Source organism: Chelonia mydas, chromosome 4 (genome assembly GCF_015237465.2).
Source record: "Chelonia mydas isolate rCheMyd1 chromosome 4, rCheMyd1.pri.v2, whole genome shotgun sequence".
NCBI classification, from domain to species: domain Eukaryota; kingdom Metazoa; phylum Chordata; order Testudines; family Cheloniidae; genus Chelonia; species Chelonia mydas.
Genome location: NC_057852.1, coordinates 32,365,380 through 32,385,385, shown reverse-complemented (window position 1 = coordinate 32,385,385; position 20,006 = coordinate 32,365,380). Strand labels below are relative to the sequence as shown.

The 20,006-nt window shown below is 44.5% G+C and overlaps 1 protein-coding gene and 1 long non-coding RNA gene across 2 annotated transcripts in view; one reads left to right on the top strand and one right to left on the bottom strand.

Annotated features, from left to right (window-relative positions):
• LOC122465462 overlaps positions 1 to 13,385 on the bottom strand; it is a 102,375-nt gene extending 88,990 nt beyond the window's left edge. The window contains exon 1 of the long non-coding RNA XR_006290350.1: positions 13,324 to 13,385. This is a non-coding gene — a long non-coding RNA (uncharacterized LOC122465462). The remainder of the gene's footprint in view (positions 1 to 13,323) is intronic.
• GIMD1 (GIMAP family P-loop NTPase domain containing 1) lies at positions 532 to 19,619 on the top strand. Its single transcript, XM_037897013.2, has 3 exons — positions 532 to 727; positions 4,633 to 5,045; positions 18,681 to 19,619. Exons 2-3 carry the CDS (start codon positions 4,656 to 4,658, stop codon positions 18,939 to 18,941), a joined length of 651 nt encoding a protein of 216 aa, XP_037752941.1. The 5' UTR covers positions 532 to 727; positions 4,633 to 4,655; the 3' UTR covers positions 18,942 to 19,619.
• The last annotated feature ends 387 nt before the right edge of the window (positions 19,620 to 20,006 follow it).

Below are 20,006 nucleotides of genomic sequence, written 5' to 3'. Positions count from 1 at the left end.
AGCAAGGATGGAGCATATTGGCAGGATGAGGAAGCTTGGTCTGGTGTTTCCCATACTATGGCCACTCTGTCTAAATGGAGGATTTTAAGTTCAGATCCTCAAACATATTCTAGGCACTTAACTCCAATTGATTTTAGTGAGTTAGGTGGCAAAATATCTTAGAGGATCTGGGCCTTAGTCTCTAGGGCTGTGAAACAATCTCAGTGCATTTTTAATAGATTAAATAGGTTTCAGGTAATTTATTTTAAATCATGCTGTGAAATATTGATAGGAACTGTGAAACGGAAGTTTAATAAGGTCATCATAAAAATACAAGAAAATGTTTGCTTTGTTCACACACATCTCTGGTATTTTATTATGCATGGTTTAAAAATATGGGGAGGTGAAATTATCACTAAAACCCTCCTCACTACTCCCCAGAAAAAGAGTGCTGGTTCAACCAGTTGGTAAAAATGAAGGTAATATTTATGGAAGTCATTTTCAAGTGGTCCCCAGGGAAACCAGACCTCAAAACTGCAGGCAAGTAAAAGCAAGTTAATGGGCGATGCTGATTATTGGACAGGACTTCTCAGTTACAGATGAGGATTTCTCAGTAATAGATTAACTAGAGTATCAGTGCGTATCAGTCTCTGTGTGGTACACTACCGTTGTCAGTTTCAAAGTTCACACTGAAAACCAGCAGAGTCTGAATGAAGTCCGGGTAGAGGAAGACTTAAGGAAAAGTGAGGTAAGTGACACACTGAAACAGACAAGTTATGAATTTAAGAACGGGGTGGGCGGAAAGGGGGTGGAATCAGCAAAAATCAGTGATAAAAAGCAATACTTAATACTGTAGAGAAGCGTATGCAGCCATCTTGCTGTGATTTTCCTGTGCTGATCTGCATCCCTGTGATTGATTTTCAAAGGTTCTGAGCACGTGTGGCTCCCTTTGACTTCAGTTGGTAGTGGGGATCCTTGGCACTTCTGAAAATCCAGTTCATGGTGACAAACAGTCCCAGGTAATAGGGACAGCAGTTGGTGTTTAAAAATAAACACTTTCCTAAACAGGTTTAATGAATCTGAAGTGGGTAAGGCGAGATTATTAATTCAACTATCCCAATTTTCTCTGTTCATTTTCAGTGAAATTAATAAAGTGCCTGTTTTCCTAGGTTTTTCCATAATGATTAGACAGCTGTTCCCCCCTTCATTAATATGAATTAGAAAGTTCAATATCTGTACTTCAATCTTCAGAGGATGGATTCATCCTTCAGGCATTTGTTAACTATCGCCACCTGTAAGATCTAGTGCCTCCTGTAAAATGAGGACTAGTTAAAATTACCTCTTGAACAGGTACAACAGAGCCTAAATAAATATACAATGTTGGGTGATGGACTTTCTAAAAATATTCACTGAATATGAATTCTAGGAATATGCACATTAAATATCACAGTCCTTTAAACAATGCTTGTGAAGTTTCTAGTGTCACTGCTTACCTAGACCAACACTTTATTCCCAAATATGGGCACTGTCTTTTTTGACATGTCCCTGAAATCCTAATTATTTTTAACTATAAAATGTATGTAAAGTCCTTTTGAGACAATCAATGGTCTGGATCCAGATAGTAAAGGCTCTTAAGACACTGCATTATTTTAAATTAATAGGCACTATAAAGAGGAGCTGTCTTTTTAGTGGTTATATTTTTGTATGTATACATTGAAAATAATTAATTAGTTGTCTGTCCTCTCTATCACCATCAATCATCATCATCCCCTCTCATCTTTCCCTTCCCCAGGTCCTAAGTGATTTTAGATTTGTATAGCACCAATGGATCATGCACTGTTGTTGTAGCAGTGTTGGAGCCAGGATATTAGAGAGGCAAGGTGGGCGAGTTAATATCTTTTACTGGAAACTTCTGTTGGAGAGAGAGAGAGAGAAGCTTTCGAGCGTACACAGAGCTCTTCCTCAGATCTGGGAAATGTACTCAGAGGGTACGTCGACATAGAAACTAGATACCTTCTGGCTCGTGGTGCTCAGTCTGCGGCGCTGTTGTATAGCTGGGTAGACTTCTGGGCTCCAACCAGAGCCCAGACTCTGGGACCCTGCAAGGGGGAAGGGTCCTGGAGCCCAGAAGTCTACACACCATGAAACAGCCCCACAGCCCAAGACGACTGGCCTGTGCCAGCCATGGGTTTCTCTTTGCTGTGTAGACATTCTCAGAGTGTCACAGGTGGAACACATTGTTTACCATAAGTACAGTAACTCCTCACTTAAAGTCATCCCGGTTAACATTGTTTCGTTGTTAGGTTGCTGATCTATTAGAATGGGGTGGGCAAACTTTTTGGCCTGAGGGCCACATCGGGGTTCCCAAACTGTATGGAGGGCCGGGTAGGGAAGGCTGTGCCTCCCCAAACAGTGTGGCCTCTGCCCCCTATCCACCCACTCCCACTTCCCCTGACTGCCCCCCTCAGAACCTCTGATCTCCCCCCAACTCCTTGTCCCCTGACCATCCCCTCCCTGGACCCCCCACCTCTAACTGTCCCCCCCGGGACCCAACCCCTATCCAAGCACCCCTGCCCCCTGACTGCCCAATCCCTATCCACCCCCTGTCAGGCCCCCCGGAACTCCCACGCCTATCCAACACCCCGTTCCCCGGCCCCTGACTACCTCCCCCAGAACCTCTGCCCCATCCAACTGCCCCCTATCCCCTGAGTGCCCCCCGGGACCCCTTGCCCCTTATCCAACCCCCTCCCCCCGGCCCCCTTACCATGCTGCTCAGAGCAGCGGGACTGGCAGCCGTGCTGTCCAGCCAGCACAAGCCACACTGGGGAGAAGGGGGGGGGAGATGGACCACAGGAGGGGAGGGGCCAGGGATTAGCTTCCCCAGCCAGGAGTTCAAGGGCTGGGCAGGATGGTCCTGTGAGCCGGATGTGGCCCATGGGCTGTAGTTTGCCCACCTCTGTATAAGAACATACTCATTTAAAGTCACGCAATGTTCTGTTATAAGGTTGTTTGGCTCACCCCGCTCCACCCACCTATTCCAGCTGGGGAGTGGGCAAGCCCTCGACCCCACTTCCCAGCAGGAGCGCTGGGCAGGCAGAGCAGGTCAAGTACCCATGTCCCAACCCTGCTATGCTCCTGTCTCACCCCGCTCCACCCACCTATTCCAGCTGGGGAGTGGGCAAGCCCTCGACCCCACTTCCCAGCAGGAGCGCTGGGCAGGCAGAGCAGGTCAAGTACCCATGTCCCAACCCTGCTATGCTCCTGTCTCACCCCGCTCCGCCCGCCTATTCCAGCTGGGGAGTGGGCAAGCCCTCGACCCTGCTCCCCAGCGGGAGCGCTGGGCGGGCAGAGCAGGTCAAGTACCCATGTCCCAACCCTGCAATGCTCCTATCTCAATCGAGTTTCACAATCATCATTTGTGAGTACAGTATTAAATTGTTTAAAACTTATACTGTATATGTATATGATGTTTTTTGTCAAGTGAAAAAAATTTCCCTGGAACCTAACCCTTCCTATTTACATTAATTCTTATGGGGAAATTGGATACGCTTAACATGGTTTTGCTTAAAGTAGCATTTTTCAGGAATATAATTACAATGTTAAGCAAGGAGTTACTGTAGTTAACACATATTTCAAGGGACTATTCAAGATGAAGTAGCCTGTTAACACGACAAACTTCAACCACCTGTCCATTAAAAACTCTGGAAACACCGACACCAGCAAAGAAAAAAGCAAAAGCTTGTCTCTCTCACCAACAGAAGTTGGTCCAACAAAATATATTACCTCACCTACCTTGCCTCTCTAAAATGGATTAGACAAATTTCTGTAGTTCCAACCTGAAGAGTCTGGAATGTTGGCCATGGCAGATGTTGCTATGCCAGCATCACCTTGGAAAGGGGCAGAGGGCACCTGTTCTGGAGTGTTTGTTCTGGAACTGGAACCCCTTCTGGATCCCTCTCTACTGACAGCTTTGGGACAATTGGTGACCTGTGGTAATGCTCAAGTGTGTAACTCCAAACAGTTGTTTGACAGAGGGGAGACGAAGGTGAAGACAGAGATCAGAAATTGGCTGCTGGAACAGCATGTGAGCTACCCGCGTGGTGGAGGACATGCTCCCTAAGTTTTGTGGGGTTTGAGCTGCTTCCCTCATGCCATCAGGTTTCTAGGACTTGATGTTGGTTTAACTCACAAAACACAGCTACAGAACCTACTCCTCTCCCCTCTGTTCTCTCCCTGTCACCATCTCCTCTGTAATCCCTCTCCCACCCCCTTCCCCATTGTTCTCTCCTTAGTTGGACTGCTTCCCCTACATTGGTCACTTTTGCTCCCTAGTTTCTCTCAGCTCCCTCCTGATTCTCTTGATATGGGAGATCTGCTGATGTGGGACAACTGCTATGGCACTTCAATCCGGGTTCCCTATTTGTGGATAGCAAGGGTGGACAGTGGGTACAGAGGAATGCTCCTTGGGGTCAGCCAGAGGTACTTCTCTGATTGGCACTTGACTCCCCACACTGCCGAAGTGCTTCAGTCAGAGCAGGTCAAAGTGCTTCAAGGTGCAGTTCTTATGGTTTACTGGTTATTTCTGAAAGTTGCTTTGGTATCACCCAGCTAAAACAGCTATTAATAGTATTTGTTCCGGATTTGCTGAAACAGGTGTGTGGACAAAGGCAGATACAATGTCTGACACCGATGAGATGACCATCAATCTTCTCTTGGTTGGAAGGACCCAGAGTGGCAAAAGTGCTGCTGGGAATAGCCTTCTGGGCAGCTCTGACTTTGACAGCCATCTATCCCCAAGCTCTGTGACCACATGCTGCAGTCTCGGATGCAGCTGCCGCATCTCAGGCTTCACACGCCGAAATGGCTACGAGCTAGCCCTGCGGGTTCATGTCATGGACACTCCAGGGTATCCTCACAGCAGCCTGAGCAAAGAAGAGGTGCGGCAAGCGGTGAGGGCAGCTCTGGCTCAGCACTTTGGAGAGAAGGGCCTTCACCTAGCACTCTTGGTCCTGAGAGCTGACTTGCCTCTTTGTGAAGAAGAAAATCACACAATTCAGCTAGTCCAGGTAAAAAATTCTCTACATCCTGGCAACTCTGTTGTTTTTAGAACTAGGAACCCTCAAATGGTATCAGCTGAAGTAGAAAGGAGACAGGTAGGTGCAGTTCCCACACCCACCTCTCCCTCCCTCCCACAGCCCAGGCTTGTTCTAGCTAAAACTCAGTAGCATTTCTGTGCTGCAGACAAACTTTTCATTTTAAATTTGATGGAAGAAAGTTAAACACGGAACAGGTGGCCAAGTATTATTCAGTTAATTATAGGAGGGCTAAGCAGAAAGGGGCCTGTGAGTCTGGTTTACCATTAAGAATGTTTTTCTCCCCCATCCCGCCCCCATAATAGGATTTACATGCATTGTCTTTTGAGGTTTATTATCAAGGACCCAGACCTGTTGAGAAGAAATGCTACTTTAATCATCTGCAACTAGAAGCTAAATGAACTACATGCAAAGAACTACATTAACATGGGGTGAATTAAGGTGTTTTGAATTGCAAAAAACCCAGAGGAACTTCAAAAACTAAAACTTTCCACCAGCACCTTAACTCTGCCACCTAAAACACATATGCATTTTCCAAGAACTGTACTTGGTGAATGTTAAGTTTGTCGATGTTTATATAATAATTGGTAGTTAAAACAAGAGGAACGTTTGATCAAAGCCACTGCTATTTTAGTAAGACAGTAGAACCTCAGAGTTATGAACACCAGAGTTACAAACTGACGGGTCAATCACATACCTCATTGGAACCAGAAGTATGCAATCAAGCAGCAGCAACAAAAAAGCAATACAGTACCATGTTAAGCATAAACTATTAAAAATAAAGGGAAAGTTATAAAAATTAAAAATCTGACAAGGTAAGGAAACTTGGTTTTTTGCTTAAATTAAGATGTTTAAAAGCAGCATTTTCCTTCTGCATAGTAAAGTTTCAAAGCTGTATTAAGTCAATGTTCAGTTGTAAATGTTTCAATGAACAGCCATGTTCACAGTTACGAATAACCTCCATTCCAGAGGTGTTTGTAACTGAGATGCTACTGTACTACTATTCTGCTTTTTTATAGCAGTTGTCATCTGATCTTCTCAAAGCACTTTACAAATAAAAAAAAATTTGTCAAAACTCCCCTGTGAGGTAGAGGTTATTCCCATTTACCTGATAAGGAAACCACAGATACAGATATTAAGTGAATAGCCCACGGCCACACAGGTACCTTGTAGGTAGAACTGGGAGTATAGCTCAGATCATCTACCTCTCTTATAATACCAATAGTGTTCAAAGCTAAGCAGGGAGTAATATACTTTACATTTCTTTAGCAACTTTCCTCTGGTGGGGATTCACTATAACAAATGAGTGTTTCAATCCCTTGCGCTGGGATGGAGACTCCTCCTCCTCCTTTGTAGGTGGCTGAAATTCACCCCAAAATTGCTGACATTTAGCAACAACAACAAGAACGGTCACTCACCTTCAAACTGTTGTTCTTCAAGATGTGTTGTTCATGTCCATTCCAAACAGGTGTGCACGAGTGCATGGCAGCTGGAAAAATTTTCCCCTAGCAGCATCAGTCAGGTTGGCCTGGGTGCCCCCTGGAGTCACGCCTTAAGGGTGCTCAATATAGACCCCAGCTCACCTGCCACTGCCTCAGTTCCTTCTTGCCGGCTACTCCAACAGAGGGGTAGGAGGGTGGGTATTGGAATGGACATGAACAACACATCTCGAAGAACAGATATAAGAAGGTGAGTAACCATTTTTTTCTTCTTTGGGTGCTTGTTCACGTCAACTCCAATCAGGTGACTCACAAGCCTGAGTTCTGGAGGTGGGGTCTGAGTCATCCACTGATTAGAGCACTGCTCTTTCTAAAGGCCTGTGGGGTGATTGCGTAGTGCATGGTGAAAGTGCGTATGGAGGACCATGTCACTGCTCTGCAGATTTCTTGGGTGGGAACCTGTGCCAGGAATGCCATTAAAGAAGCCCGAGCCCTGATGGAGTGTGCAGTGATCGGGGAAGCAGGTACACCTGCCAGGTTGTAGCACTCATGGATGCAGGACGTGATCCATGACGAAATCCGTTGAGAAGACAAAAAAAGACCTTTCATTCTGTCCACCCCTGCCACAAATAACTGGATGGACTTTTGGAAAGGCTTTGTTCTCTCAACATATAAGGCTATTGCACTGCAGACAGCCAACGAGAAGCCTTTGCTCCCTGCCGCTCAAGTGCGGCTTAGGCTAGAACACTGGGAGGAAGATGTCCTGGTTCACGTACAACTGGAAGACAACCTTTGGGAGGAAAGCTGGGTGAGGCCTGAGCTGAACATTGTCCTTACAAGAACACAGTATAAGAAGCTTCTGATGTTAGGGCCTTGAGCTCAGACACCCTCCTGGCTGAGGTTATTGCTACCAAAAATACCACCTGGTATGAGAGCAGGGAGCACATCGCCAAAAGGTTCAAAGGGCAGACCCATGAGTCTGGAAGGGACCAGATTGAGGTCCCAAGCCCGGACAGGCTGTCGGGACCTTTAAGAAAATGGCTGACCACAGGATTAGCAAAGACTGAGTGGCCCTCTGCCCCTGGGTGGAAGGTCGAGATGGAGGCCAAGTGGACCCTTATTGATGAGATGGAGAAGATATTAGAGTATAAGTGGTACAATGGCAAGCGTCGGGGATGAATGGTACTGCGCAGACCAGATTGAAAATCTCTTCCACTTGGCAAGGTAGGTGGCTGTCATGGAAGGTTTGCTACTGCCAAGGAGGACTTGTCTAACCAGGTCTGAGCAGAAGAGCTCCATCAGGTTCAGCCATGGAGCTTCCACGCCACGAGGTGCAGCAACTCAAGCTTTGGGTGTTGGAGACGGTCAGGATCCTGTGTTAGTACATCCGTGAAGAGAAGCAAGGTGACTGGAGCTTCCACGGACATTTCCAGGAGTAATGTGTACAAGTCCTGGCGGGGCCAGTCTGGAGTTATCAATATGACCAAGGCTTGTTCCCACTGTATCTTGAGGAGCACCTTGTGGATGAGAGGGATAGGTGGAAATGCATATAGGAGATGGCCTCCCCATGGAAGAGGAATGCATCTGTGATGGAGCCTGGGCTGTGATTCAGGAAGGAGCAAAACTGCTGGCACTTCCTGTTGCATCATGTGGCGAACAGGTCTATCCAGGGAAAACCCCACTGATGGAAGATTGAGATCGCAACTTCCAGGCGAAGGGACCACTCGTGGCCATGGAACGACCTGCTGAGATAGTCCGCCAACTCATTCCGTACTCCAAGGAGATACGATGTTTGCAGATATACCAAATGCTCTACACAGAAGTCCCACAGCATGAAGGCTTCCTAGCACAGGAGAGAGGAGCGTGCACCCTCGTTTGTTGACATAAAATGTTGCTGTGGTGTTGTCTGTCATAACTAATACATCTCACTGTCAAATGGGCTCAGAAACTCTGGAATGCCAGGCAGACTACTCTCAGCTCTCTGACACTGATGTGGAAAGCGAGTTCCACCTGAGACCAGAGGCCTCATGTCCTGAGGTCTCCCTAATGTGCTCACCAGCCCAAGACTGACACATCCATCACTAGCAAGAGAGACGGCTGGTGAAGGGGACCCCTGCACATACTACTTGTGGGTCGAGCCACCACCGGAGGGAGTAGAGTACCGGACAAGGTAGGGTTACGATCTTATCCAAGCTGTCCTGGACTGGCCTATACTCCGAGGCTAGACATGACTGAAGAGGTCGAAGTCTGAGTCTGGCATGCTGTATTATGTAGGTACAAGCCACCATGTGCCCCAGGAGCTTCAGGCAATTCCTTGCTGTGGTGGTGGGAAACTGCCAGAGACCTGGTATGTCGTCGCTGAGGGACCAAAACGTTGCTTCTGGGAGGTATGCCCTGGCTTGAGTCAAGTCTAGTACTGCCCCTATCTGCTGAACCGGGGACAGAATTGATTTCCCCTTGTTCAGAAGGAGGCCCAGTTCATCGAACGTCATTCTTAAGAAGTCAACTTGTGCCTCCACTTGAGACCTGGATTGGCCCTTGATAAGCCAGTCGTCGAGGTACGGGAATACCTGTACCTGCCATCTGCACAGGAACATGGCCACAACTGCCATGCACTTGGTGAACACTCGAGGTCCTGCCAATAGGCTGAATGGGGGGACTGTGAACTGGTAGTGGGTGGTGGGTGGGTAGTAGGAAATACCGAAAATAGAAACCCTTGCTCTTTTGTTCCTGAGGAACCTCTTCCACTGCTCCTAGTGAAAGGAGCGAGTGCACCTCCTATATAAGGAATTGCTCATTAGAGAGATCCCTGAAAGACAGGGAAGGGGTGGTGGAAGGGCGGGCTGGGGGTGCACAGAATTGGATGGAGTATCCCCTCTCTACCGTGCGGAGCACCCAGCAGTCTGAAGTGATATGGGACCATGCACAGTAGAAAGGGGACAGTGAGAATGAAAAGGTAAGGTGGGGTAGATCCAGTTCTTGTCCTGGTGTGCTATGCTCAACTGCATCTTCAAAAGGCCAGTCTGGGGCCGGAAGGTGGTTTCGGCTGGCCAGAACCCTGCCCTGAGGATGGATGCAGCCTTTTTTTGCCACTCCTATTCCTCCTCCAAGGAGCGTCCTGCCCATTCTGCAGTTGGTAGAACTGTGATGGAGGCTGCGGCCGGAAATGCCTGTGCTAAGTCGCAGGAGTATGGAGGCCCAAGGATTGGAGGGTGGCCCTCTAGTCCTTTAAACTGTGGAGTCTTTTATTTGTTCTCTCAGAAAAGAGGGCTGAACCCTCAAAGAGGAAGTCCTGAATGGTTTGTTGGACCTCGTAGAGGAGACCCAAGACCTGCAACCAGGAACTCTTCCTCATTGCCACCATGGCCATTGCGTGGGAGGCAGCGTCTGCCCCGTCCAACGCCGCCTGTAGGGAAGCTCGTGCAATTAGTTTCCCTTCCTCCACCAGTGCAGAGAATTCCGCATGGGAGTCCTGTGGCAGCAGCTCCGCAAACTTGGCCTTCGCACTGCAGGTGTTATACGAGTATCTGCTCATGCACAGAATGACTGCCGCAAAAAAAAAAAAAAAAAAAAGACAAGACGACGTTGGCAGACTTGGGGCAAGAATCCAAAACATTTGGTTCTCAATCCTATGCTTTAATCTAAATCTAATTTAATTTAAAATAAACCACAATGGTTTCACAATAGAAAACTGTTAGCGAGTCACCATATATTTGCTTTGACTACAGTAATTTCCGCTCAGGCAGGACTAACTTTTTTTTGGACTGGGGAGGGACACTGCTAAAAGTTAAATTATTTTCTGTTCTTCACAGACAACTAACTGAAAATGATTTTTTCTGGATTTCTAGGGGAAAAAATAGTTTTGGGGGCGTACTGCGGGTGAGGGAGGTTGCGGAGAGAGAAGAAATTCCTTTCCCTTGAACTTTTCCACTGGAAATTTCTCAAATACTTCTCATATGAATGAGCTTCTTTGAAAGTCGGCCAGCGGGTAAACATTGATCATCATTTTCATAGTGTCTATACCGAGCACTATAGGAATGAACTTTCTAAAGAGATACATGATGTTACTCTGACCTAGGAGAGAAAAATCAAGCTCCCAATACCAGGTGCTTTTGGGATAAGGCCCCAAGGGAAGGAAAAGGAGAAATGAATCAGAATTCTTTGTATTAGCCTTTCTATGTCCTATTGGCTGACTAACTCTCTCTGTTGGAAAGGAGATGAAAGATGTTAGGAGATAAGCAAATAAAAGATGATCCTGCCCTCCCCTCCCCCATCTGAATTGAAACCTACTACTTTTGTTTCATGTTTCTGTTATAATTATGGCTCACAGTTGATACAATGGTTAGCTATTTATTTCTAAAAGCCCAGATGTTATGATAGCATCAATGAAACAGGGCAGGGCAGCTAGCTGGATCTTTGGGAAACGTTCATATTCGGAACAATAATGTTTATACTTTAACTAACTGTCCCAGAAGGACACTGGGACCATGAAAACCTTTTAGCAATCAGCAACAATTCTTGATAAGTCACAGCAATCCTCTCTATATCAGAGGTCGCAGATTGATAAACCACCTAGAATATATTTACACCTTTCTGGATTTTCATTTTATTGGTGGTGGTCCTGTGAATTGGGCACAGGACTCAGGGCCAGAAATTCCCAAATTCTAATATTGACTTCCCCGCTCACTTGCCTGACCCTAAGCAAACCACATAACTGACAAAATTAATAGGCAGCTACTTTAAAACAAACAGAAGGAAGTACTTGTTCACACAATGCGCAGTCAACCTGTAGAATTCATTGCCAGAGGATGTTGTGAAGGCTAGAAGTATAAATTGGTTCAGGAAAGAATTAGATAGCCATTGATGGGCCTGTCCTCCATTAGGTTATTAGTCAAGATGATCAGGCATGCAACCCAATGCTTTGGGTGTCTCTAAAGTTCCAACTGCCAAAAGCTGGGACTAGATGACAAGGGATGGATCACCCAATAATAGCCCTGTTCTGTTCATTCTCTCTCAAACATCTGGCACCAGCCACTGTTGGAAGATAGGCTAGTGGGCTAAATGCATAGGCACGGATTCAGTGGGTGCTCCAGGGCTGGAGAACCCACGGGGAAAAAATGGTGGGTGCTGAGCACTCACCAGCAGCCTCCCCATCAGAACCTCCCCCGCCAGCACCTCCTGCCCGCCGCCGAGCCCAATCAACTGATCGGCACCTTTTCCCACCCACCGCAAACAGCTGTTTCGCAGCATACAGGAGGCTAGGAAGGAGGCGGGGAGGAACGAGGACGTGGCATGCACAAGGGAGGGGGCAGAACTGGGTGGGAAGAGGTAGCGGTGGGGTGGAGACAGGAAGAGACAGGGCAGAGGTGGGGCCTTGAGTCACAGCCAGGAGTCAAGCACCCCATGGCACTTTTGAAAGTCGACGCTTGTGGCTAAATGGATCATTGGTCTGACCCTGTTCTTATATTCTATCCTCTGTAATTCCCCACCCCTCTTTGTAAAACCGGAATGATGCTTATTCACACATTGCCCCAGGTGGACTGAGAATTCATAAGTTAATATTTTAAAGCATTTTGAAAATGCAAAGCGCAAGTATATTTCCCTCCATCACACAACAAACATGTTCAGCATGCTATAAATTCTATGCAAAAATGCATTAAGTAACTAATTTGGGAACTTTTCCTTGAAATTTATATTTTATGTGTAAGAAATGGCAAAATTGACCCATCACTATCAACATGCTAGGGCTTTTTATCTTCCTAAGTACAGCAGAATATAAGGTCATGTTCCAGCAGTTAGACCTACACATAGGCAGCATGTAATGGAGGCCAGGGGAAGCTAAGCCTCCCCACACCTCATGCTATCGGAGGGTGGGAGGGCATGGCAGATTTGGGGCCCCCTGAAAAATCTCCCCCTGCCACAGACCCAGGACTGGAGGAGCTCTTGTTTTGGGTTACCAACTTTCTAATTGCACAAAACTGAACACCCTTGCCCCAGCCCTTCCCCGAGGCCCCACCTGACCACTTCTGAGCCCCCCCCAACCCCCACTCCAGCCCCCTGCCAGTTGCTCTCCCTCTCCCACCCTCACTCACTTTCACTGGGCTGGGGTATGGCAGGAGGTGAAGGCTCCAGCTATAGGCTCTGGGGTGCAGGAGGGGGTTCCAACCTGGGGGAAGGGGTTGGGGTGCAAGTGGTTGTGTGGGGTCTGGGAGGGAGGTAGCATGCAGGAGGGGGCTAACCTCCCCAGTGGGAAGCATCAGCCACCACTTATGGATCTACACATTTCTTTTATTTAGGTGTTATATTTCCTCTTACCAGCATAAAGGCCATATGATTGCTAGTGAAGTAGGAGGGACACAGTCACACACACATTGCACCATAACTACAGCTGCAGTTATTGAAATATAAACGCCTACTGCTTTATTTACATTAGCGATGTTCATATATGTTCACAAGGCAATATAAAAAGACCCTTGCACTCTCCAGTCCCCACATAGCAGAAGTTGATTTCTCTCCCTCTCCCCAGTCCTTTAGTCAATAGCAAATGCCTATTTGCTTACTCTAAGAGAGAGAGAACAGTAAAGCATTTTCCTTAGTTGTTAATAATTATCCAGTTAATAATTATGGCATAGAGCAGTTAATATAATTGACAGAATTGCACATTTTTATTTTAAAATGCGATTTAAAAAATTTAATTTGAAAGGTAAAACTTTGCCCGCTACTACAGCATGCTTCTGCAGCTACCCAATGTGCCCTACTACCTAGCCCATTTGGCACAGTCTCTTATTCACAATATACAGTTTGCCTCATACCTTTAATCTTTAGGTTCTAAGCCCTGGGGAACAGAACACAGCCATACAGCAGAAGCTCCCTCTCCTTACTGCCTGTTCCTACCAACTTTATATCTTCCCCTTGAACTAATTACCTCATTAGCACCACCATTGCCTCCAGCTGGCAGCAATCCCCACCATTACTGGTTAATTGATTCCAGTTAAGCTCATGGTCTTATATGCAATTACCTAAGAGCCCAGGGTACTAGATCTTGCACTGTCATACATGCCTCTCTCTGTATGGTATTTGTATATGCCCCTCACCACAGTATCTCATCATTTAGATCAGTGGTCCCCAAACTTTTCACATTCCTCCCGCCCCGCAGGCTGGGAGCCCTGCGGGTGGGGGAAGGGCACAGACAGGATAAGGGGGCCAGGGCCAAGGCTGCGGCTACAAATGGGGGTGGGTCTGAAGCTGGGAACTGAGCTGTGGCCAGGGACTGAGGCTGAGGCCGGGAGCCCCAGCTGGGGCCAGGAGTGGAGCTGCAGCCAGAACCAGCACTGTGGCAGAGCTGGAGGCAGAGGGGCTAGGTGCACTCCTGCCTGCAGGCCGTGCCATCCCCCGCCCCAGGTTTGGGACCACTGCTTTAGATTATAATTGGAATGGCTTGAAGCTGCCTATGTTGACAGTAGTTACCTAACAGCTGCCCAGTCACCTACATCAAAAACTATAGCTCAGTTCAAGTTCTCTGTAGAAAGGTAACCAAATCCAGGTTAACATTTATAAGTTCTGGTTCAAGACGTAGAATAGAACAGTGGCTTCCAAACTTTTTTCATTTGCGGACCCCTAAATAATTTCAAATGGAGGTATAGACCCTTTTCAAATCTATTGTCAGTATATATAGCTGAATTCTGTTCAATCACTTTTCAGCTTAAGCCTTTCACAGACCCCTTAAACAACTCCACGGACCACTGGTTGAGAAATACTGGAATAGAGGTTCTGGCCTATTGTTTTTCCCAGCTCCTCCCACTTCTGATATTTTTCTTGCAGTCTCCCACCCATAACTGTTTTTAGTTATGTTAATGATCTTACCACATGGCTTAGGAGAAATAACGGGAAGTTAAGGTTTATCATCTGCAACTTAGATTCAGACCTGGGTATTGCAGAGACTGCCCTATAGATTGTCCTTTCTGGGAAATTGATTAATATAAAGAGTTCACATTACATCTGACAGCTGCCTTCTAAGCTGTTGACTGTAAGTTGGTGTTGGCTTGACTATGATCATAGGCTCTTGCTGAACATTTCCAGGTGTATTGGAGCAATTGCTCATCACCCCAAGAGCTCTTATTCATTATACTTTTCAGACATCCATCTTGTTTATCCAGATGCTCAATGGAGTGCATTAGACAATGGGAAGGGTTAATAAGAAGGCATGGTCTGAGGTGTAAATTCACTTTAAAAATACAGTATTTGAAATTCATTAATTTTACATTCACATTTACATTCACTGTTTTCTGAATACATAAAATACCAAAATTCATAAAGTGAATAATTCAACTTCACTGAAAAAGGAGTCAGCTCTAAAAAAAGGGAGCGTGGCTGACACAACCAAGTATTTCATACTGACCTAGGATTTTGACTGCCTCTCCATTTCCCACCGTACCCAGGCTGTAAGCACCTCCCAGGAAAATAAGATTGGCGTAGCATGATCCCTATGAGATTTCATTAAGTCTTTTGCTCTCCTCCTTTCTCAGAATATAGGAAACTGTTTGCTATAGGTTTTATTTTGTAAGATGGGAGTGGCAACTGTTGTAAACGTTGTTATGGCTGTGGTGGAAAATCTTTAATCAGAGAGAAAGCTTCTGCAATATGATCTAAAAGGTGTCAGACTCTGGATTAGATTCAATGCTCCTGAATGCGGAGAAGATATGATAACTGCCCCTGTGGATATGGGGAAAGCGGTGGACATGATATATCTTGACTTTAGAAAAGCTTTTGATAGTTTCCCACAATATTCTTGCCAGCAAGTTAAAAAAGGTATGGATTGGATGAATGGACTATAAGGTGGACAGAAAGCTGTCGAGATCATCGGGCCCAAAGGGGAGTGATCAACGGCTTGATGTCTAGTTGGCAGCCAGTATCTAGTGGAATGCCCCAGGGGTCCAACCTGGGGGCCGTTTTGTTCAACATTTTCATTAATAATCTGGACGATGGGATGGATTGCACCCTCAGCAAGTTCGCGGATGACACTAAACTGAGGGAGAGATAGATATGCTGGAGGGTAGGGATAGGGTCCAGAGTGACCTACACCAATTGGAGGATTGGGCCAAAAGAAATCTGATGAGGTTCAACAAGGACAAGTGCAGAGTCCTGCACTTAGGACGGAAGAATCCCATGCACTGCTACAGCTGGGGACCGACTGGCTAAGCAGCAGTTCCACAGAAAAGGACCTGGGAATTACTGTGGATGAGAAGCTGGATATGAGCCAACAGTGTGCCCTTGTTGCCAAGAAGGCTAACGGCATATTGGGCTGCATTAGTAGGAGCGTTGCCAGCAGATCAAAGGAAGTGATTATTCCCCTCTGTTTGGCACTGGTGAGGCCACATCTGGAGTATTGCGTCCAGTTTTGGGCCCCCCACTATAGAAAGGATGTGGACAAATTGGAGTCCAGCAGAGGGCAACAAAAATGATTAGGGGCTGTGACATATAAAATTTGTGAGGAGAGGCTGAGGGAACTGGGCTTATTTAGTCTGCAGAGGAAAAGAGTGAGGGGGGATTTGATAGCAGCCTTCAAGTACCTGAAGCGGGGTTCCAAAGAGGATGGAGCTTGGCTGTTCTCAGTGGTGGCAGATGACAGAACAAGAAGCAACGGTCTCAAGTTGCAGTGGGGGAGGTCTAGGTTGGATATTAGGAAAAACTATTTCACTAGGAGGGTGGTGAAGCACTGGAATGGGTTACTTAGGGAGGTGGTGGAATCTCCATCCTTAGGGCTTTGTCAAGCCAGGCCTTAGAAACCTCTGGCTGGGATGATTTAGTTGGGGATGGTCCTGCTTTGAGCAGAGGGCTGGACTAGACGACCTCCTGAGGTCTCTTCCAACCATAATCTTCTGATTCTAATGCTCTTTCCACAGGCAGATTCCCATGACCAAGCATTCCTTATAATCAACTCTTCTGTGTCTTGTTCTGGGCTTTGGTGGACTTCATCCCAGAAGAACAGAACTAATTTGACTATCATAAATGGTGATGTGGTCTCTAGCTGTAGATGGTGCTTGACACGGTTCATCATACATAAAGGGTTCATATTTAAGAAACATGGGGTAGATAGGAAAGATGTATATAAGAAAAACCTTTATATTTCTAATGACACTATGTATTAAGAATTCAGACCTCACTGATTTTTTGAAACAAAATCAACTAATCAACCTAATTATTTACAGTACTTTAATCTGATTTAAAACTGGTAACTTTCAGTATTTACACAATATTGGGACACTTGATGCAATTTGGCTGGCATAATTTATGTTCTGCACACACCTAAATACTCCCTATTGAACATGATAGTCTTTACTTTGTGCCAATATATTGTAAATTGTTGCTGTGTGAAGTTAAACCACTCGTGCATATCACATCACCTTGAGAAGTGGCTGCATTTCCATGGTGGGTGAAGAAATTCTTCTATATCAACTGTGTATAACACAGAGTTCTTTTAAGGCACCAATACCAAGATCCAAAGTGACAATTCTTAACCACGTGAATTCAAATCGGTTTTCTCTGAAAATTTACATACCAATCCCACTTCAGGAACAGGCTGGGTTCTCAAACATACCTTCAAGGAGCAAGACTGCATGATGTTTTCTACCTCTAATTTCTAAAATAACCTAAGCTACTAAATTACTTGATAAAAGCCTATTGGAGCATTCATATTTGGATTTTTAAGAATAAAAACTGTATTTGTCTTACCTGTTTCATGATCACAGACTATTTATGTTAAAAATACTAAAAAATTAGAGTTCTCAAAATATAAGAAATTAAGGACCGGAGTCTGTAAAGCATCGGGCCTTGAATCTTTTAGATTTAAGCTCTTACAGCAGAAATTGATGCCTCGGTTCTATGGAAAAATAATGGACTAGAATTCCTTACGTTCCCTCAATTTTGGCTGTACATTGTAGTCTTATCTGCAAGCATAGCCCCCAGAGTTTGTACACAGCATCACTGAGATTAACAGGACTTTGCAATGGCAAGATGATGTTGATGCAAGATACGGCCTTGCATGTCCCGAGTTGCAGACACGTTTGCTTAAATTACATTTTAGTATCAGGTGCTTTTGAAATAAAAACCCAAATGAATAATGTACGCTACAAGCATACATTTGCTCTTGCATCACCCACTTTGCATACTTATTTGAAAGAATATTGTCAAGAGATTTTTTTTTTTCAAATTTTCCTTTATTTACCAGTAACTCCTGGAAGATTAAAACTGAATAGTGTTTTCCTTGTAGTGTCACCATGTTAGCAACCATTTTACTGTATGGATGCTAACAGGTGCAGGGGGGACAAAAGAGCAATGAAGCAGCAAAAGCACACAAAGAATTATACTGACATGCTGAACGGATAAGAAAATAAAGGTGTCACATTTTGAGTCTGATTCTTGAGTGTACTTTTAAACAAAATGTGCACAGTAAATACAATTTACTGTAAAACAATGAAATGCAAATCAACCAAAAAGAAAACTTACAATTAATTGTATAGGCAATGAGCTTTAAAGGATTTCATAAAAACGGACCCAACTGAGCTTCATTTAAAAAGGGAACATAAGCCTTAATTAGCAACCCTACCAGGGAAAGTTGTTGTTTCTCCCCTCATCTATGATTTTACATTAAAAAAAGGGATAGGAACACTATTTACAGATATTTGAGTCCATCATACTATATTAACAGTTCTCAACTGTATTTTTAGTATTGCTTGGCATCAGATTACGCTTTCACAAACACAGTGTGAATGTCTTACATAGTCAACTTTCATATCTTAGTAGGAAAAGATAACTGTTCCTGTATTTCAGAAGCCTTTGTGGGATCAAGAGATGAAGTTATTTTTTAATTTTGGATGGAGTGGGACGCAAATTCCGTATGAGAGCTTTATGCAATCTGCTTTATAGTCATCAAAAAAACTCTCTTGACCACCTGTCTTAATTATAAATGGTATTAATACCTTTGAAGGTCAAGGAATTGTAGCCATTTACTTGCAATTCAAACTGTATGACCTGGCTTTCTGCCAGAAAGAATACTTATTGGTCTGTCAATACATACCTACTTTCAGTGTTTACTGAATCTAATTTGGTGAATGCGGATGGAGATGGAAACAAGAAATGATAACTATTTGAGATTTGTTTTTCATTACAGGAACTTCTGGGTCCCACATGGAAAAACTTCACTGCAATTCTATTTACGCATGCAGATAAGGTAGAAGAGGCAGGATTAAATGGAGACCAATACTTTCATATTGCCTCAGATGCCCTGTTAAACCTTTTGAGCTCAATACAACAGAGATACATTTTTGTAGACAACCAGGCAAACACACTCCAACAGGAAAGAAAAACAATCTTAAGAAAAATCATGGAATTTATAAGAAAAAATAGTTACCAAGTGCTTCTAGTTAAATAAATGCATGATGACAAACACAAATTACCTCTCACGTACTCATTTACTGACCGCCATCTTCTTTTCTACTTTGGGATAAAATGACACACAGAGAAGAGGACTCTAGCAGCCAGCACTAAATGCGTGGCGTATTCATGCCCAAATCAACATTTGCATTTCACTTTTCATAAAATAGATGAAAACTGTTTAGACTACCAAATTAGCTGCCATAAACATCTATAGTATGCCTATCACCCTACTATCTAACAGCCATTATCACACCAGATCACGGATTCAGGTTGAATTCTGGACAGTATCTCTATCACTGTGTTTACTGATATTACACCACAGGCCATCACATTTTATATTGTAGCTCACAAAGAGCAGGTTACTGAGCATAAAATAAGAATACGTTCTCAATGATTGTAGTGCTGCTGTGCATTATTGAATAGCTACCACATCCTACGTGAATTGGTGGCATTTCAGATTTTTTTTTGCACTTGATTCTGCACTATTTACTAAGACAGAAGCACATAGTTTGCAAAGACCCTTCAGATCTTACAGGCTGAAAGTCTCATACTGTAATCTATTTTTCCCCACTGTGCTTCATAATGAATCCTAATTTAAACAGTTTTAACTTCTTAAAGAATATCAGACCTCGTTGGCTGAGTAGATTATAAGGCAGTTTAAATAGCTCCCATGTTTTGAAGATTATTCAGAGTATTTGGAAGAACTAATTATTGCTGCTAGTTCCCAGATGCATGCACAATTAGTACTGTGGGGATATATGTACAAAGCACATCTAAAAAAATGTGTGTTAATCTCTCCTTTGTGCTTGTCTCTTTTAATTTTATATCATTGTCATTTTGTTGTTTTCCTGTCTTACTGGATGACGTTCAAAATCTGGAAAATTCAGAGACTGAGAAATTTATTTTATTTCAGTGGTTAGACAATAGATGGACAGTAAATGAAACACAAACTCTTGGAAGTATATTTAAACAGTTATTGGGGATTTGAAAAGGTTAGTTGTGAATTGATATAGTGCTGCCATTCTCAGCTCATGACTTTATATTAATTGTGGCTACTTCC

Coding starts and splice junctions, on each gene's coding strand:
- GIMD1 (XM_037897013.2), top strand. CDS start 4,656: ATGTCTGACACCGATGAGATGACCATCAATCTTCTCTTGGTTGGAAGG. Junction 5,046..18,680: donor ACACAATTCAGCTAGTCCAG/GTAAAAAATTCT, acceptor TTTTCATTACAG/GAACTTCTGGGTCCCACATG.